The following is a 27,738-nucleotide window of genomic DNA, read 5'->3' as shown; positions in this document are numbered from 1 at the left end:
TGTTTATGAGATTATATTGTCGGCCTCATGCCAAAAGGGCCTAAACCCAATTTTGGGGTGATTTGAATTATTGATATCATCGTGAACATCTTGACATGCTCTTTAGAATGATGTCCTTAATTTTTCAAAATTTGTTATAATTATGACGATAATTATGAATTCTATAAAGCCCTAAACGAGTATTACCAGCTTTTTCGTCTGCCAAAAGGGCCTTAGATAGGGCGACATTGAACCCAATGTCCTGTATTTCTCATTCATCTTATTGTTTTTTTATTTATTTTTTTAAATTTATTTTCAGGTCTAGGATAGCCTCTGAGGGTCCCATCAAGACCGGTGTAATCACTGAGTTTGAAAGGAGCAAAGGTCATGGCTTCATCAAACCAGATGATCGTGACTCAACAATATTTGTTCACATCTCAGAGTGAGTAGACAATACTGCCGTACAAGTTTTGGCAAAAGGAAGCAAGTTACAAAAGTATCATTTGTTGTAAATTAGCAATATGTGTTTGTCATTTACATAGGCATCAATGCAATTTAACAGCATATTTTTCTTCAATATCTTTCTTTCTCAAATTTTGCCTGAACGTGCAACATACAAAGGGTGTTGCAGAAATGTGTCACTTGCTTACTTTTGTCAAAGTTGGGCAGAATAGTTGTACCTGAGAAACTGCATTTTTTGTAACTTGAGGGAGACAAAAATAACCCCAAAAGACTTAACATTTTCAGGAATTAAACATGTTTTCAGCTGTTTACACCTTGTCATCCCTCAAATCATACAACAAATCATTTGTGGTATTTGTACACTCGATATCATATATACTTGATTACAGAAATATTTTAAGAATTTACTTCTTAGAAATAAAGCATAAGTCTATAATTTACAATTCATGAGATAGTGAATAAACATTTGAATTTTTTACCCACCCATGGCAAAGCAACTAGTCAGTATTAAACAATTAAATATGTCTTTTATCATAAATAATAAACAAATGAATAAATAGAGCAGTCAAGGAATTTTAATTTTTGTCAATAGAGATTTTGCAATATACAAGAAAAAGCATAAGACTTAACAAGTTTCATCTAAATCAAATTGAAATAAAGTTTATTAAAAAAAAAGTTTCAGTTAATTTCTTAAAACAGTTAATGCACAACATAGGTGATATCTGATGATGTTGAAGGCTTGATTGGTGGTATGAACAATCAGAGAAGTGGTTTACAGTACACCGTGTGTAAAGTCCTGGAAAGAACTGAGATAAAAGTGGATCGAGATGGAAGTGAAATGGAAAGGCAAGAAAGTGGAGGTTGGGAAGTAGTGTATTCTTTTCGGAATGAGTGCAGTCTGTAAAATTACTGTAAACCAGAGAGGTGAGAGAGGCTTGAGAAGAAGGCTGGCTTGAGTTGGTGAATGGAGCTGTATAGCAGGAGCAGGAGAGAAGGCTCGACGTTTCGGGGAGGTTGACTGTCTATCTTTTGGAGTGAGTGTTCAGAATGGGTGATATTATATGAGGGAACTTATGACACTGGCCACACATTGTAGTATAATTCCTTTTCTTATGAAAAACATGGTCTTCTTAAACATTGCTTCAATCAAGCACTTCATATCAATCTACAAAATCAAATAAAAATATTGCATATTCCTTGTAATAATATGCAAAACAAATTGAGGGTGTTTGTGATATAGATTCTCATTTGGTCATCAACCATAGTTTGGGTATTAACTCGGTTGCAAAATGGTCCTTAGGCTTAGTGCAAAGCACTTGCATTTAAAACCGCAGGAAAGTAAAGTTAAATGAAAACAATTTGTTCAAACACCCAACTCCCCTTCTTAACGATGCTGAATGAGTGAATCAAAGTATGGATCTTTATTCACACTTTAAAATGGGTTCTAAAAATACAGTTCATCCATGATTTTTTTCAAAACCTGCACATGTATGGGGCAAATTTTAAAAGGGGCCACACATGTATATAACAATACCCAACCCCATAAAACCCCCCTTGTTTCACAACGCCTATCTTTCTTAAAAGCCCTTTTTAAAGTGATTTGAGTTTATTTTTTTCCTATGAATCCTATCAACCCAATGTAATAATGTAGTAACCTGTCGATATTAAATAAAATGAAATATTTGGTGTGAGTTTGCATAATTTACTTGCTGCTATATTAGACAAACTTTCAGGTTAACAGGAATAGCCTCTGTTTGAATAGCGTGCATACAATTTGGGCAAGTCCAATAAATCATGCTCGTTATGTATGGGACATTTCAGAGGCTGGAATAATCTGAAAAATAGTGTTAAGGGGCTTTGATTAGATTAAATACCATCATGATAATTTGGATCCGTTGACATCTGTCAGTTAAATATGATTCTTTCCAGTCAAGTACTACACCCTTAATACCAAAGTATTTGTTTTATGCTGTAGGTAAGTATGATCAATGGTATCGAATGCACTACTAAGATCTAATAAAAGTAATATGGGGACTTATCATCCATAGCCATGAGAATATCACTCTTAATACTTAAAAGTGTCGTTTCAGTACTTATTATGAACTGTAGATCTAACTGAATGTCATGTGTATGGTATTTGTTTTCTTGGTTGAGTCTCAAGCATCACCATATAAACCCATCATAAATTCACAATACTATTATGCCATATGCCGATGGTTAAGTAGTGCCAATACATTTCAAGTTTAGATAATTTAAAGTTATTGGTAGATAAAATTAGTGCTTGGACAGTTGGGCTGCTGATGGTGACAACTGTTCCACTTGCTAATGGAACAAAAAGCATAGGAGTGTCATCCTAAATTGTAATTCTAGTCTTGAAGTAGCATCACTTATCAACTGTAAATTTAGGCATCACATCCTGCTTTCATGAAAGATTTATTCCCAAGTGAGAGCACGCTTTCAAACTCCTTTGGTGGATACACAAATAATGATTACACATGCATACACCTACATTTTGTTCGAATCATTTGGGTATTATTAGTCTTCACTTTTGTGTATCTATTTGCAGATTGTTTCTGGCTCACAAACTTATTTACATGTATACCAGGCAAGGTTACACCTGATGATAATGTTGCACTGAAATTAAAAAAAAAGTTTTAATTGAACTAGTCTCTGGTTTGCTATTATAAGTCCACTTTGACAAGGAACGGAGAATGATATGATCCTAGGTACAGAGCATCCCCAGTGTCTAGGACTTCGCTGACAGAAGGCACAACCTTTCCTGTGGGATCATGGAGACTTTGTACAATCTCTCCCTTCTGATTCAGCTCTATGATCAGACCATACTGGGGCATGTAGGGCACCAATGATGTAGGGTCAACAAGCTGCAGGAGATAAGAATATCATTATTATTTGTAATATTTAGTAATTTCATTCAACATACATGTAGCATGTGGAGATGAAGGTGGTACACATGTGTGAAGGCTTTGGTTTGCTTATCAGGGATAAAAATATTGTAACTTTCCAGGTAGTAAATTTTTAGCCAAATAAAATCTTTTATTGATTACTAGCCCAGGTCTTAAAAGAGCTTTCACTGTTAGTGGCTGTCCATACCTGAAATGGTTGGCCTTACCTGAAAGCTTTCATGCCTGTTTTATCAGTCTGGTACTTCCAAATAAATACTGAAAATTACTGTACAATCTGTTAAAACTTGTATTGGTTGCTCTGTTTCATTTCCATAGAGACATTACTGTTCTATTAAATAGCTGGATATTGTGCCAGCAACTTTTAGTAATATATACCTTAGCGACAATTTTCCTGAGCCAAGGCCTGGAGGCAACAACATCCATCTTCATCGGTCCCATCCTGGAGTTGGCCAGCGCGAATCCCACCCAGTAGCCCCCATTGCGACTGGGGCTGATATTGTCTGGCATACCTGGCAGGTTATTTGCAAAGATCTCCGTTTTGCCTTTCTTTGGACCTTTTACATAGTACCTGGGAGGCATGAAAAGGGGAGGAGAGATTATGAATGGAAAGATATATTTTTTATGACTGGTATTCCAAGTAAAGACAAGCCAAACTTCACATTTAGGTACTTTCTGGTGTCTCTGTAATAAAAAATTGACCTTTAATAACATATTTTGATTTAAATAAGAAATATGCCAGATTCTAGCTTTTAAATCTTGGTCTTGATAAAATTATTGTAGCTTTGAAATTATCAATCTTTTTTAAATGTAGGGATATTTTTATCCTTGGACTGGAGGTCATCTGCACTGTATCACTTTACCAAACTCATACGGAGACACTTTTTGTGAGCAGGAATGCCTGCTGATTCTCCCACTGCTGGAATCCTGTGCAGTAGTACACTGCTCGGATTTTTTTTTTCACTATTGAAAGACATGGACTCATCCTGTTCATAGAATGGTTGTTATTTTAATCATTATCTTGATCTTGAATTAAAGTGATGACAGAGTTTGTTTGTTCACTGCAATTGCAGAAAGACAATACATAACAATCCTTTCTTCTGATGAAAGCTTGTTTTTAGTCCATCAAGCTACTGTCTTATGACAAATTCTCCTTGATATCAACCCGAGGATGTTCTTACTTTGTGATACGATATCTTGTTGATTCTGCGATGAGGAGAAAGTCTTTCTGAGGAGAGAGTTGAATGCCATTGGGAGAGTAGAGTCCGTCCTTTGCTACTCCGCTGGTCTTGGTGTCAGGGTCGTACCAGAGCAATCTGATGGGGTACAAACAAAATCCATGAATTAGCAGGTTATTATTCAGCAATCGTGTCAGTCAGATATTAAACTCCAGGTGGGTGTTTCATAAAGCTGTTCGTAAGTTAAGAGTGACTTTAAGAACGACTGGTAATCCTTTCTTGTGGTAAATGGTATATTTATTGGCAATGGTTTAGCGTGTAAGAAAGGTTCACCAGTCATTCTTAAAGTCGCTCTTAACTTACAAACATTTTTATGAAACGGCCCTCTGGGGAGTGTTTCATCAACATTTTGTTGTGAGAACGTTCTTTGATTTAATTGACTGAGAAGCACATATATTGTGTATGTCTAAATGTTACTGTGGTAAGTGTCAGATAAAACAGATTTTGGTTCGATAAAAATCCAACAAATAACCTGTAATCCTCTTCTGGTGCTCCACAATTGCCCTGGCTTTTTAGCATACTGTAGCTGCCAATTAGATGCTCTTGAATTTCAAGGACCTTGCCTTGTACCAGAAATGAGTCTATAATATACAAGAGGAATCTAGTAATAAAAGCTGTGTGCATTCAATGGCCAATGTTAGATTAGCTTGAATGTTAGATTAGCTTGAAGAGATAATTTACTTCTTTTCTACAGGGGACAATCAATAATAGCTTTACCTTCCACATGCCTTGTTTTCTAAGACCAGTAGACCGTACTCTGTCATGTGCCACTTATGACTGGTATCGGAGAAGAGGAATGTTCCATTTTCAAGCTGCTGAAAATCATTGGCAAACTTCATTGTGTGGCCTCCGAGGCTTGTTTTAGTGGAAACAAGTTGTTTTGGTGATTTTCCTGATGGGGAGAAAAAGGAAGAAACAAGTTGCCATTTCATACTATCGATATGGCAGATAAAATTGGAAAGTACATTTTTTTAAATATTATTTTTATGTAATAAGATTTTAAAAGTAAAATGTATTTAGCTCCAATCAATCAATTATACAAACCTTGTCATCACTCAACAATTTTAAGTCAATGGTAAATTGTACCATTCTGCAAAACTAATGGTGTGTTGAATAACGGCATATCTGATTTTTTATATGCATATCAGACAAGCTAACATCATTCATGTATTGAAAGCCAACATTTCATTATTCCAGCCTGTGATGGATTTTAATGTGTCCTGAACTCTTTCCCCTATATGGGGGCATTGCTAGAACTTCCATTGTACGTTCAAGCGTACATGATGCAAATCCCTATATCAAGCTTAGTTTATTTGATCAAACACAAAATTGCAGTTCATTTTAATACATTTGGTTGCAAATTGGCTTTTTTGCTATGCCCAATTACACTTGATTTTGGGATTTACTTTTGATTTGCAATTAAACATAAGTTTCTTTTCACACCCCATTAGACTTTTAAGAAAGAACTGCCATCTTGCAGTAATTTCATAGGCTTTTAAACTTATTCAACCCCAATGGTAGAAGGTAGACCTCTTCATTTGCAATCTCCATACCTCCTGTTATGTCCAGCTGATAGAGACCAAAGAAAGCATCCATAACATAGAGCGTGTCATTAATAAACCGCACTGCTAGAGGTCGTCCACATCGCTCTTCTTCACCAAAACTGTCTGAATTTGCAACAAACGATATTGATTTGTGTGAGATTCAGATCACAAGCTTGAAATGATAGAAAACTCTGTTCTATAAAAATTTGGTGACACAACAATTGCTCAGGGCTTTATTTCGTCTAAGATATAGGGTTGCATGTAGGGACTTGGGGTTAAAGCTCGTGGATAGTGTTGGTAAAGGATACAAAAATTCCAGTTGAATGGATCTTTCCTATTGAATAACGATTGCTGATGATGATTCAATGCGAAATTGACAGAATTTCTTCTTGGAAATATTAAATTTTAAATAAACTCCGAGAAATAAAATCATTCTCCTCGGCTGAATTTCAAAGACAGTTCGCTGAATTTATGCGCACTTATATAGCGCCCACTTTCGTCCACGACTGATTTTTCCCCCTGTTAGTTGATCACTAGCCGTTCCACTTTTAGCAAACCGAAATATCCCTGCGAGAGCGTAGTCTGCTAATTCCGTGTACGCGCTCGTCGATCATTGTTCCTTAGTTTTAGCATGGCCTCCGTCGAGTTTCTCCCCCAGCGAGTTCGGCGAGGAGCACAGGAAACCGTTGAATTTTTGTTAGATGGGTTAGATAATTATTTTTAAAAATGTGGACTAACTTACCCCTTATGCTGTCCCTCCAACCTGTAGTTCACATGTTACAGTAGTTTATTTTGACGTTCATGAAAACGTATTAGAGATGAGTCTGTCAAAATTTTGGCTACAAATTTCCACGTGCGACAAGATTGGTTCATGGTTCTTGAAACTGCGAGATACATTATACTGCATGCGATGCGATGCGATGGACATTGGTCACGCTCGCTCAGCTCGGCGCTTCGGCCTGACATTCTCTCACGCTTTATCCGACTCTATGCATTCTGTTCATACACAGTTTTGCGTGTACGATGTGTTCATGTCTTTCACGTCATATTTCAGCGCATGCATTGGGGAAGGGAAATTAATTTGGAAGTGGGAAAAGGGAGAAATTAAAGAAGAAAGGGAAAGGTAAAAAAAAGAGGATAACAAGTAAAGGAAAAGAAAGAACAAATGAGGCAAGGGAAACAGGAAATAAGAATGGAACGAGCTAACATGATAGCAGAGGCAGATCAATTTCGCGGCCAATATCACGAATATGGGGGGGGGGGAATTTTTCACCCATTATTTTCCACGATCGACCGCTCTGAGTTGATTTTTGTTTCTTTCTTTCTTTGAAGGTGTAGACCTAACAGTCAGCTTTATTCTTATAAAACAACATAAATGCAGGGGCCGCAGAATGGTTTTCAAAGTGAGGGGGGGGGGGGGCTGAGTCAAATGTTTTATTTTTTTTGGGGGGGGGTGACCATGCAAAAAATCACAATCAAATGGTCATTTTTACTTTTTTGAACACGGTTATGGAAAAAAGCAGGGGCTGGAGCCCCCCCCCTCACTTCCGCGACCCCTGAAATGTATAATCCTATACGTACTATTCAATATAGTGCGAGTGATGCGCGAGTTAAAATTTTTCGTAAATGTCATATTTTGTCCTGAAAATAAAACATCTAACTAATAACTATACTGCAAATACGAAGCACGAGCAGATTTTTTTTTCATATATATTCTGGCCTGATAAACAAGGGACCTGTTCTGATTGTAGTATTGAAGACGATACATAGGCCTATATAATTATGATGGCCTATTTCAAGAATGGAATAATGCGAGCGCGAAGTGCGGGCTGAACATTTTTGACATTCCAACAAGAAAATTGACATTCTAAGCATTAATCCTGAACTGAATAGGTATATAACTAGACAATACGAGCGATAAGCGCGATGGGGAAAATTAAGATTTAGAGCTAAAAACGGGACACTAGTTCATGTTTTGTAAGGCGTGAAGATGGGTAATTAGGCATCTTCCTACGTAATGCGAGCGGGAAGTGCGAGCAGAATTCTAATCTGAAAACTATTTCAAACACTGAAAATGAAACTGACTGGATGTGGATCGCACTCAATAAATGATTCAAGCGCGAAGCTCGAGCGGATATTTTTCGGAAATTATTCTGACCTAGAACGGGAACATTCTAAGGACATTTTGTCATATGAAAATAGAAATTATCTACCTATTAAGTGTCCCCAAGCGCGAGATGAAAATTCTTTCAATTATAAAAAAAGACAATATAGTTATTAGCAATTCATGAAATGTTATTGTTATTATCTTATTTATTACTCTAATAAGCCCAATAAGAGCGAGAAATTTGTTAATATCAATTTCTGAAAACTGGATATTCTAAGTATTTTTCTATTTATGAATAGAAGGCATTGGTTGATATATCTTTAACAATTAATGCGAGCGCAAATCACGAACCGATTTTTTTTTTAATAAATTGTCATGAAAAGGGATTTTAAATAGTTTGTTATAGAGATAAATAACTAACCAATCGAAATGTGAGCGCGCAGCGCTAGCTGATAGGTTTTGACAATCAGAGCTGATATGTTTTGACAATCAGACCTGAATAAGAATATTTTGAGAATTTATTGTAAATACGAAGACTAGAGATTGGGTACTTGACAAATAATGCGAGCGCGTAGCGCGAGCTGCATTGATACTCGATCAGACCATAAACGGACTACGGCTGCACATTAAAAAAATCAATTTGTAAATCAAGCAACGTGATATTTTAAGCTCCATATCAGCCCATTGAGGATTATTTGTATCTCGATATCAAACATGCAAGTGCGAGCGAAAAATTCATATAGTGATATGAAAGATTCTTATTTTTTTTGTATTTTCCAAGTCTTCTTCTCACCTTATTTTTTTCATTTGTCTTCCTCCTCTTTTCCTCCTTTTTTTCTCCTCTCTTTTCCCTTTTTTTATTTTCCCCACTCCTAGAGGGACCCGGGAACTTCGCCCTGGATCCGCGCTCGCATTATTCATGTTATTAATCTAGAAAGATCCCAAATTACTCATCCTTTTCATTATTTACAAAACATGAATGATGTGTCCCGTTTTAGTCTAAATCTCTTTTTTTACGCTCGCGCTTCGCCCTCGCATCAATAGTTCAGGGATATACATATCCTGTTTACGTTTACAAAAAAGCTTAGAATTTCCCTTCTTTAGGTAAAAATGTACTTCTATTTGATTGTTGAAATATGCAACGCATTCATGGCTAACTGCAAGACGTCCTTGACAGGTGCATGGTTCCTTTTCGATCAGATCAAAACGTATATTTAAAATTTCTGTTCACGCTTCGCAGTAATTATTTAGTTGCATATATACACGATTCGTTCAGGCTCACAAACATTGCCCAGAATGTTAAAATTTCAAATACAAAATTAGCTCGCGCTTCGCGCTCGAACTATTTATATAAGGCTTATGAGATTATTAAATATTTATGTTGATTTATAGGAATACAGCTAATGGACTACCCCTTCAAATAAACATACATAAATCAACTTCGAGCGGCCGATTGTGGAAAATGTGACTGAAAAATTCCCCCCCCCCCCATATCAGCGAAGCTGGATCCGCCCCTGTACCCAACATATCATTTGTAAATATGCCTCTATAAAGGAGCTATATACAGTTCTTTACTTGTGTTTCTGCTCAGACTCATTAGAAAGGTGCAAATTGGAAACTTGAAACTGATCATGCATCCAGTGCCATTTGGCCAGGGTATACCAATCATGGTACAAGAGCGATTTATATAGTTTATGGCAATATCGAATTGGACTGTGTCAGGCAAGGTCGCCAATTATAGTAAAAAGATTCTTATAAAATTTTACGTTGTGAAGAAAGTTCAAAAATGGTCACTCGTTTCGTGTTAGATGTCAAGTAAGATTTTTTATTTATTGGAACGTGGAACAAAAGGTTACATGTAGAATAGGGTTTTATGATAGGTTTAGGGTTGGGCTTAAGGGTTTAAGATAGGGTATAGTTTTACAAGGTTTCAGTCAGCTTTGAAGTTGGTCATCCCATTAGTGTGTCAAATTTTAATACAGGCGAGCACTTGTCGCTGGAGCAAATGTCATGGAGCCGAAAATTCTACAACTGTTATGCTTCACAATGACTTATCTCACACCCTTTATGGATATGTTTTTATGTGTTCTGTTTGAGTATGATATTGAACGCTGTCTGAGTAACTATGATATTAAATAGTTTCTTAAGAATGAAATGTTCTTGTAAAATTTAAAAAAATGACAAGGTTGATCCACTTCCCTTGCTCTACATGTGATTGATTCTAAAGTCATTTATCATTCAAGATGAATTTTGAAAGTCCTTATAATCCTGATATCATTCATATAACTTTTATGCAAGATATGAATGGAATGAAATGAAGCGAAGAGTACTTATGCTAACCACCACATGTAGTTCCTCCCAGACGAGCTACAACCTTGATGTCTTTCTCATTGTTGATCTCAACTACTTTCCCATCAACAGTCCCAGTGTAAAGTTTGCCTGTACCAGTAAAAAGAAAATAAAAGTAGAAAGATGATAAATAAGTACTACTTGTACTTAAATCATACTACTACTTGAGATACCAAATTTACCTATTCATAAATAATTAATTTTCTAAGTAGACTCTAGAGCTTGTAATAGGATATGGTTAGTAATATTTGTGCAGTAGATTAGAAGCACCAGCCAAGAATCGTTTATAATGCAATGAATATGATAACAGTGAAAACACAAACTACATGTATGGGTAGCCAATGATATTACATATAAATTCTTTTTCATGTCTTTGGCTAACCATTTGTGTAGTTCAATTACAGATTTATAGCATAATTTAATTTGAAATTGAGTAAGATATTTTTATTTCAAAATATGGGCCTGAAGGTTATTGAAGGGTGTAGAAAATATGCAAATGGAAATTCATTGAAGGCAACTCTTAAAGAGTTGGATTTTATTGCAAAGAAAACCCCACACAACATGAAAAAAAAAATGCTGGAAACAATGTCATACCATTTTGTAGAGCAAGTGACTCGGGTCCATGGACTTTCTTTTCCATCAACCTTCTGCCTTGCTGAAGCTTGTTGTTCTCAGACAGAGGGCCAGTCCAGGGTCTTGGAGGGGGCAAACTACATTGATAATGAAATGGAGCGCAACAATGATTTTGCAAGATATTTCCTTGTTCTTAGGGGATGGGGGAGCCGAGAGACATTAAAGGTGATCGTAAAGCTACTTTAATGTTGATTTATTAAGATTCGGCAGGCCAAATTGGTGTATTCGTCCAGTTTTAGTAGCATCTGTTAAAGTTTGATATTTTAGATGTATTAAACACGTTTTAATTGGTAAAAAGTGTGTTCAAATTAGATGAATTTTTTGGAAATAGAGTGTTACTGTTCTGATAGTTACAAGAAATTTTGACATCATTTTTTTACTATTTTAATTATAAGAAAGTTACCTCCCATTTTGACACTTTATACTTTTACAATAGGCTACGATTTTATGTTTATAAGGTTCAGGGTTAGGTGCAGTGCAGGGGCAGCAGAAGCAAAACCTTGCACAAAAACGTCAAAATGACCATATGATAGTGATTTTTTGCATGGTCAGCCCCCCCCCCCCAACTTTGAAAACCGTTCCGTGGCCCCTGCAGTGTTGGGTATAGTGTACTGTAATCCATGGTTGAAGTTAATATATTGTCTGAAATTTATGGCAGAGCAATTATTGTCGGAGCAAATGTCATGGAACCCTTTAATTAGCTTTATGAAACAGTCCCTCATAAATTTTTTGCTTACCGATATGACTCTGGTTCAACTGGTGTTGACTTCAGTGTGAGGTAGATGACCAAAAGAAAGAACAATACAGCATCAATGTACATCATCTGTTTGCAGCAACTGGATCTGCAATGTGTCAGAAACATTGCTTGTACTGTAGCAACTTGTAATATTTCAGTATCATATCAGGGCCAATTGATCCAATCAATCATAACTCTATGGAAATCCATCAGTGTCATAATTTTTTCTACAGGAAATTTGCTAAATGTCCTTTGTAAGCAAAGGAGAACACACCAAATTGTCAAGAAATCAATGAATTTATGGATATACATTCATATAGATCTAGAATTTTTTTGAAGAAACATGCATTTTATATGTTGACACCGCTGGCCGTCCATAGTTGCAATTGATTGGATCAATCGCAACTCTTTGTAAGATGGGGCCCTGATGTACTGAGTTTATACTAGTGTGCATGGTGATAGAATTCATGAATGCTTGCTAGATAGATTTTATATTTAGTAAAATATGATACAGTAAGTCAAATCATTATACATGTCATTTATCATATTCTTTTCAATTTCGAAAAAGAGCTGAATTTGGTGGAATTTTTGAAATTTCTATAGAATCCTTCATACTATCTGTATCATTTATGTGGATGTAAATTACCTCAGATTATAGTAAATTAATGTATCTCAAAAGGTAGGAATCTTTAAGATAAAAAATAATTAAAATTTGGCTTGTCAGTATTCTCACAGCCCATTTGGATTTATTTCTTTATCCTTAGAATTTTGAGTGTGTGTATGTACATTATGGCAAACGTTAAATAGAAATTTAGAACTGTATTTCATAGATTAAAAAAATGAATAAGAATCAGAGTTTAAAATATTTACAATGTGAGATTCTAATATTCATGTTTTCTGCCGGGCAGTGTCAGCCTTAAATCCATTATCTTGCATTGTTAGCAATAATTGGATCCTTACAGGAAGCTTTTCTCTTGGTGGTGACTTTTCTTTGTTGTTGGTTTATCCTGAGATTGCCCTCGTAAAGGCCTGCGTTGACGGATTTTGTCCTGTGGGTCCATTCTGAAATCTGCTAGAAAGTAGAAGAATATTAATCAGTGTAATCAATGCTTATTGGCAGTCCAAGTTCCATTCATATAGATAGATAGATAGATATATATATATATATATAGAGAGAGAGAGAGAGAGATACATGTAGATAGATAGATAGATAGATAGATAGATAGATAGATAGATAGATAGATAGATAGATAGATAGATAAGATAGATGATAGATAAGATAGGTAGAAAGATGAATAGAGTGAAATACCTTAAATTGGGTACAATACATGTACCATGTATTTTGAGAATATTGTATTTTTACCGGGAGTAATCGTATACCGGTAACATCTTACAAGGAAATTAAATTGGCTGAAACAAAACCTGGAAGTGAAACTGAAATACATAATGATAAATAGAATTGTTTTCTATATATAGAAACTTCTTGTGGATACTAAATTTTGATACTTTCAAATTGGAGTTTTTAGAATAATATGTAAATAATTTGTGTACCATATTGAAGTTTCAAATGAGTGGTTTTCAATTATAATAACATGGGATCACAGTTCCACAAACCAAATCTCCATGAATCTCAAATTCACAGGTATCAAATAAAAAAAATGCATTAATTAACTACCTATCTATTGGAAGCCCATTGTAAAAAAACAAAAAAACAATAATGGTCCTTCCTACATGTATACTATGTCATTTATGTGGTGAAAGGCTTATTACGTTACTTTTTATTCAGCTCTGAATCTGACTAATATTATTCCAAAATTATAGTTACCTTATCAATATGAATATTAATTGACATAAATTCATGGTCTGCACGTATAAAATTGTCTGAAAGTAGCAATATGGAAGGTTGGATGTGCATAATTTATGATGATGAAATGATGAAGATAATAGCATATATATATATGAAAATAAAGAGATAGAAAAAAGTTATACATTACCGGTATGTGATCTTTAAAAAATCTACAAAAAAGTAATGAGATGTAAATAAGGTAAGAAAATATGGATAAATATTACTTGCTGCCCTTCACAATGTGAAAGAGATCCCACAACAAGCTGGATTGCTGATAGCGTCCAGGAAATATAGTGATGGTAAAATTGCTCAGTCACGCCATATCCCAGCCTACGTGCACAGTGCTTGAGTGATTTGAAGGAGAGGGAGAAAGAGAGAGATCCGGGGTAGATTACATGACGGTAATACTGCCTGTTTATATTCACACTCACAGCAGATCATATTTGCTTTATGATACCATTTTTTTTACAGTGTGATTGGTATATAGGCAGTGCAGTTCAAAGTTTGTTTTCCATGTGTCTTTATTAACAAGGAAGGATGGGGCATCAACATGTATTTGCTCAGGCAAATTTTCTACTTCCAGAAATTAGTCATCATCTTTAACTGCATGCCCATTTATTTCATTTTTTAAGAGATTAAATGTGTAGAGTGATAGGGAAATCCCAGTTAAGGACCTGAGAATAAGGAATAGCGAGATAGTGCTTTATATGGAAGTTACATGTATTTTTGTCACATGCATTGGGTTATCTTTGAATGCAATTTTTGTCTGTAATTTTTCATTCCAATTCACATTCTGTTTTGGCTTTGAACCAAGAAGCATTTATGGAGACTTTTTCCAATGTACATGTATGAATCATGATGTTATTGTTTAAAGATTTGGAGGCAAACTGCCTTTACCCCCAAGTTTTCTCTGTTTGTTACATCACATATTAAAAATAATTTAATATTGCCTCATTTTGCAACCAAATGTTTAAAGACAAAGGAGATAAGGAGAATGTTGTCAGCCTGATTGTATTTTTTAAAATCAGAGTCAAGATGAGGAGAATGGTGAAAGTAAATATGAAGACATATTGTGAGCATGTTTATATTTCCAGAAATGATCAGTCAAGATGAGAATAATGGTTATAGAAATCATGGACCTTCATAGTAGGGTCCATGTAGAAACAGTGATTCTCACCAGGCTAAAACCTCTTAATGGCCAGTACAATAACAATTATGAGATATTGTTGTCATTCATTGGCTGTGATCTAAACTATGCATTTTTTTGCTTCTGCGACAATTACTCCGGGCTTTATTTTGTCTTAAGGTGTAGGTTTAGGGTTGTTATAGGATTTTATGTGAGGTTAAGGGTTATGTTTAGGTTAAAGGTAGAGTGTTCAATCCAGTATTCTTAATTGATATCTCAGTAATTGTCACTGGAGCAAATGTCATTTAACCTAAAATAACAATCTGAAGCATTTACATGTAGGTAAGTTTAAGAAATAATTTATGTTTATGTTTATAAAAAGTGGTATCAAAATGGGCTTTTATATAATTTAGAAATATCAATAAGATTTAAATCGATATTCTCTCACTCTCTCTCTCTCTCATCCTTACAGCATTGAAGGTGAATATGTCATATGTGCTGGTGACCGGGTGGAGTTCAGGGAATGCCCCCTTCCTCCCAAGATGACAGAGAAACAAGCTGTTGAAGTAATGCTCACCCAGCTCAATCCAAGCTCAAAACATGAGCGCTGGAATAGCGCAGAATGACCATAGACACCTGCTAACTTAGTCATAGTGCAATGACTTTAGTGCATAAGGACAATCATAAGGTACTTAGGAAAATAGTTGGAATGACTTTTGGTTGGATATTTTAGCTCTGTAAGGTTGCATAAAAATTTCAGTAATAGGGGTATGACAACAGAAAAGATGCTGAAGGTGATTCCTACTCCGCCTCTTTTGCTTTCTAACCATCCAATTTCAGTAAGGGGAATAAGAAGAGAAAAAATACTGAGTAGGAATCTTCAACATCTTTTTTTTTTCCAACCACACCTTTTGCTTTCTAACCATCCCATTTCAGTAAGAGGGGATAAAAACACCAAAAAAAATGCCCGGCGACGAGTTGGGACATTCGGTATCACGCTCGGTGTTGGTCTTTCTGTCTGTCCGTCCACTAACTTTTCCTTGTAAACGCAATAACTTCAGTTTAACTTAATCTAGGCTTATATAACTTGGAGTGTATGATACCAGCATGAATCCCAGGAAGCCTATTGGCTATGAGGTCAAAAGGTCAATGTTTCCATCTTACCCTTCTGAAGTCCTTGTTAATTTAATTGAATCGAATTGAATTGAATCGAATAACTTTATTGTCCATAAAGGAAATTCTTCTTTCACTGGTTTACACACAAGTAGATACAACATATATACACAGAACAAAACAAAAGATGTTGAAAACATGTCAACATGAGGAAATAACTCCAACTCAGGTATACATGGTACACTCAAAAATTTACAATACACAAGTTTTTGAAATACAAGTCAAGGTTAATTGGTTTAGGAATAAATTCATATTCTAGAATAATCATGTTTAGTTATACAAGTACTGTAGTTATCGGCAAGAAGTAATGGATCAAGCGTTAACTTTAGTTTCACTTAACCTAGGTTCATATAATTGAGTGTGTATGATACTAGCATAGATCCCAGGAATTCCATTGATTTTGAGGTCAAAGGTGAAGTCGCCACCTCCAGTTTCCGCGTGACAGGCAGGCGCATTATGTGCTCATTAGCGACACTCTTGTTCTTGCTAGGTATCCCATTTCCTAAAAGAAGACAACTGAAGAGGGTTCATGATGAAAGTTTCAGCCAGAAGTGTTTCTCCTAGCTTTAGAGTGGTCCCTAAAACTACATCTATAATCAGATAGACTTGAACTTTTACAATTAACTGTGAGAAGACACCTTTTGAAGGTTATATTACCCAAGTGTCATATCTATTTTATAGTAATTGTTATTATTATCCATACGGGTACATTATATGTCTGGACAGGTTGTATGTCCTCTCAAAAGAGCTATATGATTAGAGAACTTTATTTACAAATATTACCATCTCAATACTCAAAACAAAGTTTGATGTTTCAAGTACAATTGCACAAAATTAACTAGAATCTACTGAAATTTTGCACCTGAGATATATTTTGTGACATCTATATATAGCAGTAAAATGAAAAATACCATGGTTGGTTCACTGATATAATTCTGATCTACCATACTCGTTCCTTATCATCTTCATTATCGACCTGTCTATATTGAACCCCATCTTCATATTCCAGCTATGGGAAGCATTTATGTGATGGTAGAAACATTGTATAAAATACCCCATTAGAGCTGTAGATAATGTTGTTTTACATGTAAGTAGAATACATCACTCATATAGCCCCCCTCCTTCTTCTGGCAAAACAAAAGGGGAAAAATAGGTGTTTTTTCTCTCTTTCTTCCTCTTGGTATTTATTCTTTCTGAATGCAAAAAGCAATGGGCATAGTGCCATACAAGTCGATGTAGATCCAGTGTAGTCATGTTTTGTACTATTTACATGAAAGTTTAAAAAAAAGCCATGTATGTATGCCCCATGAAAGTCCCCAGTATATTTTTTGCATGTGGGAACTGGATAGGATGATATGTGCAAAATGTCTAAAGAAGCAATGTTATAGGTAATGATGATATATATTATTACTCTTTATTGTGCAGCAAATGTTCAAATGTATTATATATACTATGTAGTATTTGAACTGTCAAAGTCTAGTTCAGAAATGACACATGTCCCAAACGCAACATTTTTGTGTAGGCACCTATGGTATTAATTAGTAGTGGCAGAAAAGTGTTGGACAGATAGGAAGCATTATTTTGTCACCAGGGCTCTCTAAAACAAAGGTTAGCAATCATTCCCAAAGTGGCCCTGTCCAATCAAGATGACGGTTGCATGGGCTTTAGTTCAAATCTCTGACAAGGAACCAATCAAAATTATTCTTCATATTTGCAATCTTTTGCAGACTTTTGTAATATGGGGCCCTGATTGGGAAACGCTATTGAAAAATCCAACTCTGTTAGTGCAAAATATGATGATATGACTGAGTAAATTGGTACAGGTTTTAACAAGTGTTCTCAAATTATTATAGAGATGTACATTGTATTCAAACATTGGAAACATCACTCATTTGTCACCCCATATCTCAATGAGACATTAGAATTGATTTTATTCCTAATCACAAGGTATTTTTGATATTTTTTACATGTATCATGTTCTTGTATAAAAATCTGTTTATATTTAGCACACTATGGAGTATTTTAGCCTTTTAGGCAGAAGATTCACAATTTACCTGAAGCACAATATATTTTGTATAATACTGATTATTGTACTAATTTTAGAAGTAAGCTACATATATACCATATAGTTGTAATTTGTTTAGTGTCTTATTTTTACTGTAATTACAATTTATTTTGTAAGATATTCTGATGATTGAAAGAATTTTGTTTATTAGTAAAATAGAGTAAGTTGTACGTTGTTTTGTTTGTAATGTCACATTTTTTTGGTTTGGTGTGATTTTGGAAATGTAATGATTGCATCATGAAGATGTATTAATTGATAGAATTTGTATCAACCATACTTCCCCAACATTAGGTTCTATTATGACATATTTGCATAATAGATTATAATGATTTTACTATTAATAGTTCTAAATTAATTCAAACTACAACAACATTTAAATGACTCGCTATTTTGTGAACAATATTTGCAATAATTTTCCCTGAAATCATCTATGTTGTTTAAAAAAAGTTTTATTATCAACCTGTGCTTGATTGTTCACATTTGTCGATTAATTTTGCATTCCATTTATTCCATTTTGTGACATTCCCACATTTTGGATTTAGGGCTACTCTCTATATTGTATACAAAGTAGAAACTATCAAACTATGTAATGAAAACAATAGGTAACTTAAGTACAAACATAAGTTATTTGAAGAATCATGCTTAATATTATACTGTTTGAGTTGGGAGAGAAGAAAAGAGATAGCTTTTGTTTGACATCTTGTAATCTCTTAACATGAAATTAGATGATTTAAAGATGAAAGGGGATTTATACATTTTCACCCCAAGTAGAATTTAGCAACAAGTATTTCATTAAAAATAATGTTGCAGTGTAATTGCCCAACATTGCAGCGGAACATTTGTTTTATTGGTAATGTGATTCTTTTATTTTTTCATTCGAAAGAATCAGAAAGAGGCAGATTGCTGCTATACATTGGTCATTTTTTACATGACAATCCTCACAATAGATATTTGTAACTTTGTAGAAAAGGGATATATATTTCATGAACTGACATTTTTATTTTTTTAAATCCCAACAAAACAAAAACAAAATCATGAGACTAGCCAACTTGGAAAAAGTGGTTTCTGTACCATTTGCCCCTAAAGGTGATGTAATTATGCATTCAAGATGTCAAATTGTTTATTGACTAGTGATAATTTCCTGTACTTTTTTAGAAAGGTTAGATTATCAAGAAATGTGATATATAAAAAATGAGGAGTCCACCTTTCATTGTTTGTAGGATGGGATTGGATCCATATTAGGAATTAGGAATATATGAAACATATTTGTACATTTTCCCAGACCAAAGACATTTGTAAGACACATTTGTAAAACACTTGTCTTTTTTACTGTGATTTCTTTCTGTGATATTTTTCTTAACATAGTTACATCGTGCAATGGTGAAACGATGTGTATTTTGTCATTTTGTATACTCTAAAATGTAATTCAGTCATTGATCATATTGATGCATTAAATATATTTAGTATGCACATTGATTGCACACATATTTGACTGTGTGTGCTCTAAAGAGGTCCACGATGATATTTCATTCAGTATACACATCAGTAGTACAGTATGTACATTTGTAAGTGTAGTTTTTAATGACATTATTATACTACAGAAAATAACTTTGTATTTCTGTTTCCATCCTGTTCTCCCTGGTGTAGGATTTTTCATATAACAATTTCAGGTTTTAAAGAATTACATTCCAGGGAAATTTCACTCAAGGATTTAGACTTTGAACAAGTTTGATTTATATTAATAAAGTATACAGGGTTTGTCAAAAGAATTATGGGTAGACTGTAGAAAAACGAAAAGGGGAACAACTCAAATGCTGATAAAATCTCATCGTTTTCTATGATATTGAAAGAATCTCAGTAAAGGGATTAAAAGCCAGATACATAGAAAAAAGGAATAGATCAATGAATTTACAAATGAAAACATTTCAGAACATTCCCCTTTTACTCATACTCTTAGCATTAGATGCTTCCACAAAAGCTGGATTTCTTAATTCACAAGATTTCTAAAATAAATGTCTTTTTGTAATGATGTAAAACAGTAAACATATACATGTACCTGTGGGAAGTATAAATGCAATATCCCTAGTCACCTATGCCACTCCCATACAGTGACTGCATCCATGTCAATATGTTTAACCCTCTCATCCCCTCCCAATACACTTATTGACCAGGGCCCCGTCTTACAAAGATTTACGATTGATCCGATCAATCTGAAGTGTATGGAAATCCATCAACCTCATAATTTTTTCATCAGGAAATTTGCACAATGTCCTTTGAAAACAAAGAGAAACACACTGAATTTTCAACAAAGCTATGAATGTATGAAGAGACACCATATCTAGAAAATGTTTTGAACAAATGTGAATTTTTTATGTTGACGTTGCTGGTTTTCCATAGTTGTGGTTGATTGGATCAATCGTAACTCTGTTAGATGGGTCCCAGTTGTTAGAAACTCTCTGTTTATGCATACTAGTATCTATAGTTCTCTTTTCAGTTTGTATTGTTTGTTTGTTTCTATATCCTCTTGCAATCTAAGTACTAAAAATACTTTTATTAATGAAGTAATACAGACAAGTTTATTTAAATCTGTTCTCTTGAGACCACAGGAATATGTTCAGACTTGAAGCATTTTCCTTGTAAATAACACTTCTTTGCACAATTTGGTCTGAAAAATTACATTTTCTCTTCGGCATATAATTGACTTAGGGGGAGGGGGTTGCAAGACAATATTTGCAATCAATTGCAAATATTCTGTTCCAATTTTACAATTGATAGATCAATTTTAACTCCCCAATAGACATGGTTGACTTTGAATGCAGGCTCTACCGTTTATGATGTAAAGTACAGTTGGCACTCTATTCATGATGTTTGTACATTTGAAGATGGTCAAACTTTGCAGCAGTTCTCATGCTGTGAAGTTTATTAAGATTATTCTGATTGCTTTCGTGATGTCATTCTTGCACTATATTTTTATTTTAACTGATCATGTAACCCATGAAGACAGTACATCATTACGATCATATAAATTGTTATTGTCATCTAATTTGTTTATTTTAATTATTCTGAAATGTTAATGCTTTTGTAATGGCATTCCTGCTCTATGTTTGGCTATAAACTGATCGTGAAACCGATGCTAACAGTATATCTTTATGGTCATATAAATGTAGGTCATTATATTCATGACGTTCGATCGCTTTTGTCCATTTTTTGTTTTTCTTGAATAATGCAAACATATGTAAGGGTTGCTATATTAAAGGAATTGAGAGAAGGAAATGAAAGAGAGAGGGGGAGGGGGGAGAAAGAGGGAGTAGAGAAGAATAGAAACATACATGTAATTGCAGGAGGATGGAACACATGGGTGATTCAATAAGACCAGCCCACTCTTTCTGACCCCCCCCCCCCCCCCCGACACCATTTTTTTACACCAATTCCCCCCCCCCCCATTTCCAGGTACCATTTTCATCCTGTAATTGGCATTTTTAAAATGAATCCCGTTACCGGACGAGCCCGCCACGCCCTGCAGTAGCTGATGACGATCACTTCACTACATGTCTTCAGAACAAAAAAGTGTTATGCTGTTAATACCAACCCCTCCCCCGCAGAATGAATGTATTCCATAGCATTTAATTGTCCCTGAATCACAAAGAAACACCCCAGAGATTGCAAAATTTACTGACTTTAGAACTGGCCAGCTAATAGAGATTTCAAAACGATATTTAAAGAAATTTATTATACTTTCATTACACATCTTAAATGAATATTCTATCATCACATATGGAATTCGAACATACCACTCTTAAAACAAAAAATACATTTAAACAGTGATGTATATTCATTTGAAAACGACAAATCACAGAAGAAACATTTTGGCTGTACAAAATCAAATGGGGAAAAAGGGCTGCCTGTCAGCATTGTTGGCTCATGTTCTGAAAGCAAATGATACATGATGTGATGGAATGGTTCAGGGGAAGAAGCCTAAACTGATAAAATCATGTATTATGAATTGAGTCATGAACCTTTATAAGTATAATTCCTTAACCCAGATTTCACTTTTCTTACAATTATTGTGATAATAACACCAATTGTTAACATTTTGTGATTACTTAATTTTGTACAAATATGTAAACATAATTAAATTTTTGAGCTTTATAAATGCATACTATTATTATCAGGCATGTATGCAGGGGGTGGTTACAGGGGTTCAATCCCCCCTTAAATTTTGATGATACCACCCCCCCCCCCTCCTAAATTTTTTTGACAAACTTTTTTTTTTTGCTTGTCAATTTTTCTTTGGTAGGAAACGACCTACAATTGTGGTGAAGATCTTTTTTTTTTGGTTGTCAACATTCATTTAGCTTGAACCTCCCCCCTTCCCCCTTTCAAAAATCCTGCCTACACTATACTGATTATTATTCTAATCATATTCACATCAATAATTTTATGGGTCCTATAACACAAAGATTAGCGATTAATTGTACACTTGATTCAGTAAAATTGTCTACAATTAATAGCTAACCTTTGTGTTATGGGACCCTGAAGATTGAATTTGGGAGGGCACCCACCCGGGGCAACCAATTCTCGAAATAAATTAAAAATTAGATGAATATATAAATGAGTAAATATTATGAAAAGAATAAATTAATTAATAAAATATGTACATGAATAAATTAATTTTAAAAATGAATTAATGAAACAAATTAATAGATGAATAAATAAGTAAGTGGATGAATGAATGAGCGCATAAATTAAAAAAAAAGAAAAAAAAAATCTAAATGAATTTTTATACAGGGAATTATGGTCATCACCCATAGGCTATGTATCAACCCAGCGGAGTTCGCCATTAAAGGCCTTTGCACAGTTTCAACGTTGGTGTTGTGATACTTTTCAATAAAGAAAATGTGTGTCGTACCATGACAACATGTATTGTTGCTGGAATTTCCAGGGATTTAAAGTGGATATGGTGTGATCAAACTATGACAATTTATAATCCATTATATCAATGGTCATATCATGACTTTAGTTAAGAATATCGTGCGCAAATAAAGGCAGATCAGCATAATTTCATATCATTGTCTAATACGTAATAGATCGAGTGTGGGAGACGGGGGTAAAAAATTTCAACATTTTATTATCTTTATTGTAACTAAGTTCTCAATTTTTTTAATACTTTCTTTCTATAGTATGTTATTTTGTTGTTATTTTATTGTATATTTGTGTTGAGTTTGACAACTCTCCAGTTTTTTTTAATGTGTAAGCTAAATAAATAGTAAGTGGATCTTGGGGCTATATTGCAATTGAAATCACGCACGTCAAGTGGCGTAATTCATCTGATCGGGGGGGGGGGGTGTGAGAGCAATAATTATGTTGAGTTAAAAAAAAAATGGTCCCCCCCCCCCCAGAGCTGTTAGTAGACGGGGATATACAAAACGTGTGTGAAGGGATGGGGGTCAAAGCAATATATTGAGCTGAATATTCAACAATAATATTCAAGGGTAACTCATCCCCCCCCCCCCTTCAAGAGCTATCAGTAGACAGGGGCGGATCCAGCCTTTGCCAATATGGGGGGGGGAGCCGAATTTTTTAAGCCACATTTTCCCGATCGGCCACTCGAAGTTGATTTTTGTTTGTATCTTTGAAGGGGTAGTTTTTTTATTATAATAGTCTAAGCTTTATTCATTTATAAATCAACATAAATATACAATAATCTCATAAACCTTATTTGATTAGTGCTGGGCGATGTTTGTGATCCTAAGACAGATGTGTATCCACCGCAACTACATAATAATTACTGCGAGCGCGAAGCGGGAACAGAAAATTTTTATATATGTTTTGATCTGATCAAAAACAGCTGCTTGCAGTTAGCCATGAAGACCTTACATTTTTCAACAATCAAATAATGCGAGCGAAAAGCGTGGGCTAAAAATTTTGACATTTCTAGACGAAGTATGGAAATTCTAAGCACTTTTTGTAATCGTGATAATAATAAGTAAATGTCTAAACAATTGATGCGAGCGCGAAGCGCGTGCGGAAAAAAAATCGAGATTTACACCAAAAAATGGGACACTCTGATCATTTTTTGTAAATCATGAAAATGATAATTGGAAATCTTATAATGCGAGCACAAAGCGCGAGCAGAAAATGTTTGATATTTGGATGATTTAAATAGTGAACAAGCTGCGTATCTGAATAAACATGCGCGACCTAGAATCTGGGCATTCTAAATATCTTTTACATCATGAAAATCAATAAAGCGAGCGCGAGCTTAAAGTATTTGATATTCTGATCTGAAAAAGGGACAATTTAATCTCTGTATTTCAAGCACTTTGTAGGAAAATTGTGAGGTGGATTTGGATCACAGTTTTAAAAAAGCCGATATGTTTCAATAGGACCGGGACATCCTAAGAACATTATGTCATCAAATGAAAATGATGACTGTCTTCCTATTTCTCTTTCTAAGCACGAAATAGAACTTGTCGATATTCCATTCTGAAAACAAGGACATAGTGATTATTAAATTAATATCTTATTTATTAGTCTAATAAGCCTAATGAGAGCACGAAATCTGTTAATATTATGGCTTGAAAAATGGACATTTAAAGCACTTTTGTAATTATGATGCACGATTTAATATATTTTCAACAATCAATGCGAGCACAAATCGTAATCCGAATTTTTTTATAATCTGTCACGAAATGGGGATTTTAAGTAGTTTGTTATAAAATCAATATTGAGATATACATAACTCACCCGGTGTATTGGAAAAGAGAGGGAAAGGAGCACCCCCTTCTCCCGATCCGCTTGAGACAACATTATACCTTCAACTTTCTTCTTCGTTCTCTTTTTTATATATTTCTTGTACATACCATCTCAAGATCTTATTTATTTTTAATAGTAATTCATATTAATATTTATAGTGTAAACAGATTTTACCTTTTATAATTACAATTCTATACGTGTTGAGGACCCCACTGAAAATAAGCTTTCGAACGATCCTGTTAAAGATTACTGACTTTTATTTTAATTTAATTTAATTTCATTTATTTATTCATTTATTTATTTATTCTTACTCATTATCATTTTTGGGAGGGGTCCCTTCACACCCATAATCATCAGACAATAATCGTTCCGAATCCTCCTTCATTTAGGTTATGTAAATGAAATACTAAAATATTAAATTAAGAGGAAAGGAGTTAAGACAAAGTAATTTTACAGCTACAACTATGATTCATTTGCGAAAAAGGGTATTTCTTTTTTATTTTAAGACCGCTCGGGGGACATTCACCTTCATAATGTAGTTTTTAGTCAAAAAAATAAATTGTGTCAGGAACTCGTTGGCTGCAGTAAATAAATATTGTTTTTAAAAATGGATAACCATGAGAAACAAAATATCATATCCATCTTTAGTCGAAGTGCCAGGAATGAGCTCTTTGGCAAGCTCTTTGGTGTAAAAACCGCTTGCGAACCAATTCTGCACATTGAAAAATAAACGCTGACTATAAGCAAAAGAAAATTATAAACTGATTGATTGAAATTGCCGTTGCATACGATGACATGTTCAAATAAAATTGGAATCATGCAGTATTTTGTTTGTTATACACAAAGAAAACTCAGACCATGACACCCGTCATGATTTTTGTATCCAATATGATTCTATAACATATATTTACATCAGGACAATTTATATAATATAGACACACATAATAGAAATTGTAATAGATATGCGCTATACTAAACAGTCAATGTGAGTATATGCAATCTTGACCTAAATTTGCCTTTTGGTAATTCAGGAAAGAAATAATAATTCTAGAAAATGAAATCATTTATGTGTTAGGTATATTCCGAACATTTTCCAAAATCGTTAAACCATTAATTTCACAGATTAAGTGTCAAAATTAAGTATTAAAGTGCGAAGTGGTCATTACAAGGGGAAAAGGTACGTGGAAAATACCACCTTACACCAGTATGGGACTAAATATCCGTCCCCGCAGACACGGCGATCAGCCCGTGTGCGCAAGCTAAAATTTATCATTCTGCGGCTCGCGTGCTAGGAATGAACTTGATTTTTTCTCTCAATTACGAAACTCATCGTGGAAAAGGTTATCCAACATGCAATGATATACTCGTAAAATTTGTCGTCATGTATCATTTACACACAGATAATAGAATATAACCCTTCTTTTGGAGAACTTTTAGTTTTAGTATAAGTTGTTCGAATCTAACGATTTTCTTTTAAAAATATAACAACAATTTACCTAATTTCAAATGCCTGCCATTTCTTAAAAAAAAACTAGAATCAATAAGCCACCACCGTTATCAGTTGTGAAAAATTCTAGAAAACGTACTAAGATGCTTTTGCAAATAATTAAAATTTAAGGGGATATGAAAATAAGGATTTTGCAATGCTATATCAAATTTCTGTTATATTTTCATCAATTTGGGATTGCATCGAAATGACTGATAATTCAAAGTCTTACCCACACTTGCTTGTAAATTCGGTATATATTGGTACAATGTAAATGATAAACATTCATAGCCTCACTAAAATTCAACAAATCCATTGTTTTTAGAATTTTAATGTCGCAGACATTTTGGAGAGTGAGCAAAGTGATGCTAACGAACGTCGCTAACAATATTGCTAGGCGAAATGGCCTTTCAATGGCGCGCTCCACTGAGTTGAGGCCGTGAACCAACGAACGTAGAGGGCAGCAACACACATAAATAGACAAGCGTGTTGCTATAAGGAAGGTCAACTCGATACGCGCATGCAGCTGAGCTGCGCGCGTATTTTATTGTTCATGCCAACGAAATCAAATGCCGATCCAATACAACAACAAATTAGTAGCGATCAAAAAACGAATATGAAAGAATATGACTACAACAATATCAAAGATAACTTAAAAAATATGTTGAGGAATATACATACATATAAAAACATACTTTGATATTTAAAACTTTACAAATATAAGTTTCAGGAAACTAAAATCATTACCAAATCGGTGATTGTTGTTATCAGCGATTTCACCAGACGGCTGTATTAGGTGATTTGCGTCGAGACGATTTTGTGACCACTCGCAAAGCATTTCGGGATTGAATATAACCACCTTATTTTCTCTGAGCTCTTCGCTGAACCCATCATCACAGTGCAGCTGCAGCGCAGCGCGCAGCCAATGCAATGCATCCGATGCATGGGTTGTTTTTTCGCCGTCCATGCCATGGTCTCGGACTCAGAGTTGAAATTTAGGCCCGGATTTCGGGGATACAGCGCCTTTATTTCAGATTTATAGACTTAAAAGTCAAATGACATTTAAAATTTGAAATCTAACCTTGAACAATCATCGTTGATAAACATCAGCCCTGAAGCCATTACACTTCAAATCAGGCCAGGCAAATTAGACGTCATTGTCTAAGTTGCTAGATCTATGACGAGTCGCCTGAAGCCCCAGCGCATCATCAACGTAACTAGCTAGCTGCGCGACCGGCCCAGACTCGGCGCACCCAGGCCAGAAAAATGACCTCGATTATTACGGTGGTTGTCTATGCATTTATTAGTGGTGCAGCG

The 27,738-nt window shown here is 34.7% G+C and overlaps 2 protein-coding genes across 7 annotated transcripts in view; one reads left to right on the top strand and one right to left on the bottom strand.

The window, feature by feature from the left end:
- The window catches only part of LOC129270114 (cold shock domain-containing protein C2-like), a 35,332-nt gene extending 13,970 nt beyond the window's left edge, over positions 1-21,362 (top strand). For all 4 annotated transcript variants that reach the window (XM_064105862.1, XM_064105864.1, XM_064105865.1 and 1 more), the window contains 2 exons: positions 299-421; positions 15,414-21,362. In XM_064105862.1, the coding sequence (XP_063961932.1) occupies positions 299-421; positions 15,414-15,567 (277 nt within the window). In that variant the 3' untranslated portion in view covers positions 15,568-21,362. The remainder of the gene's footprint in view (positions 1-298; positions 422-15,413) is intronic.
- Positions 296-14,458, bottom strand: LOC129270112 (adipocyte plasma membrane-associated protein-like). 3 transcript variants are annotated; one of them, XM_064105861.1, is made up of 10 exons: positions 14,040-14,458; positions 12,930-13,041; positions 11,971-12,075; positions 11,195-11,310; positions 10,592-10,690; positions 6,154-6,267; positions 5,318-5,492; positions 4,544-4,678; positions 3,741-3,933; positions 296-3,323 (listed from the first exon to the last, which is right to left on the bottom strand). In XM_064105861.1, the coding sequence occupies exons 2-10, from the start codon at positions 13,028-13,030 to the stop codon at positions 3,123-3,125; spliced, it is 1,239 nt and encodes a 412-aa protein (XP_063961931.1). In that variant the 5' UTR covers positions 13,031-13,041; positions 14,040-14,458; the 3' UTR covers positions 296-3,122. The 3 variants fall into 3 exon arrangements, with proteins under 3 accessions (XP_063961931.1, XP_054763494.2, XP_063961930.1); XM_054907519.2 differs by having other exon boundaries at positions 12,930-13,038; positions 14,040-14,293; XM_064105860.1 differs by having other exon boundaries at positions 12,930-13,038; positions 13,964-14,142.
- Positions 21,363-27,738: the final 6,376 nt, after the last annotated feature.

Source organism: Lytechinus pictus, chromosome 10, assembly GCF_037042905.1.
Source record: "Lytechinus pictus isolate F3 Inbred chromosome 10, Lp3.0, whole genome shotgun sequence".
NCBI classification, from domain to species: domain Eukaryota; kingdom Metazoa; phylum Echinodermata; class Echinoidea; order Temnopleuroida; family Toxopneustidae; genus Lytechinus; species Lytechinus pictus.
The sequence above is the reverse complement of the archived record's forward strand: the minus strand, read 5'-3'. Positions and strand labels throughout refer to the sequence as shown.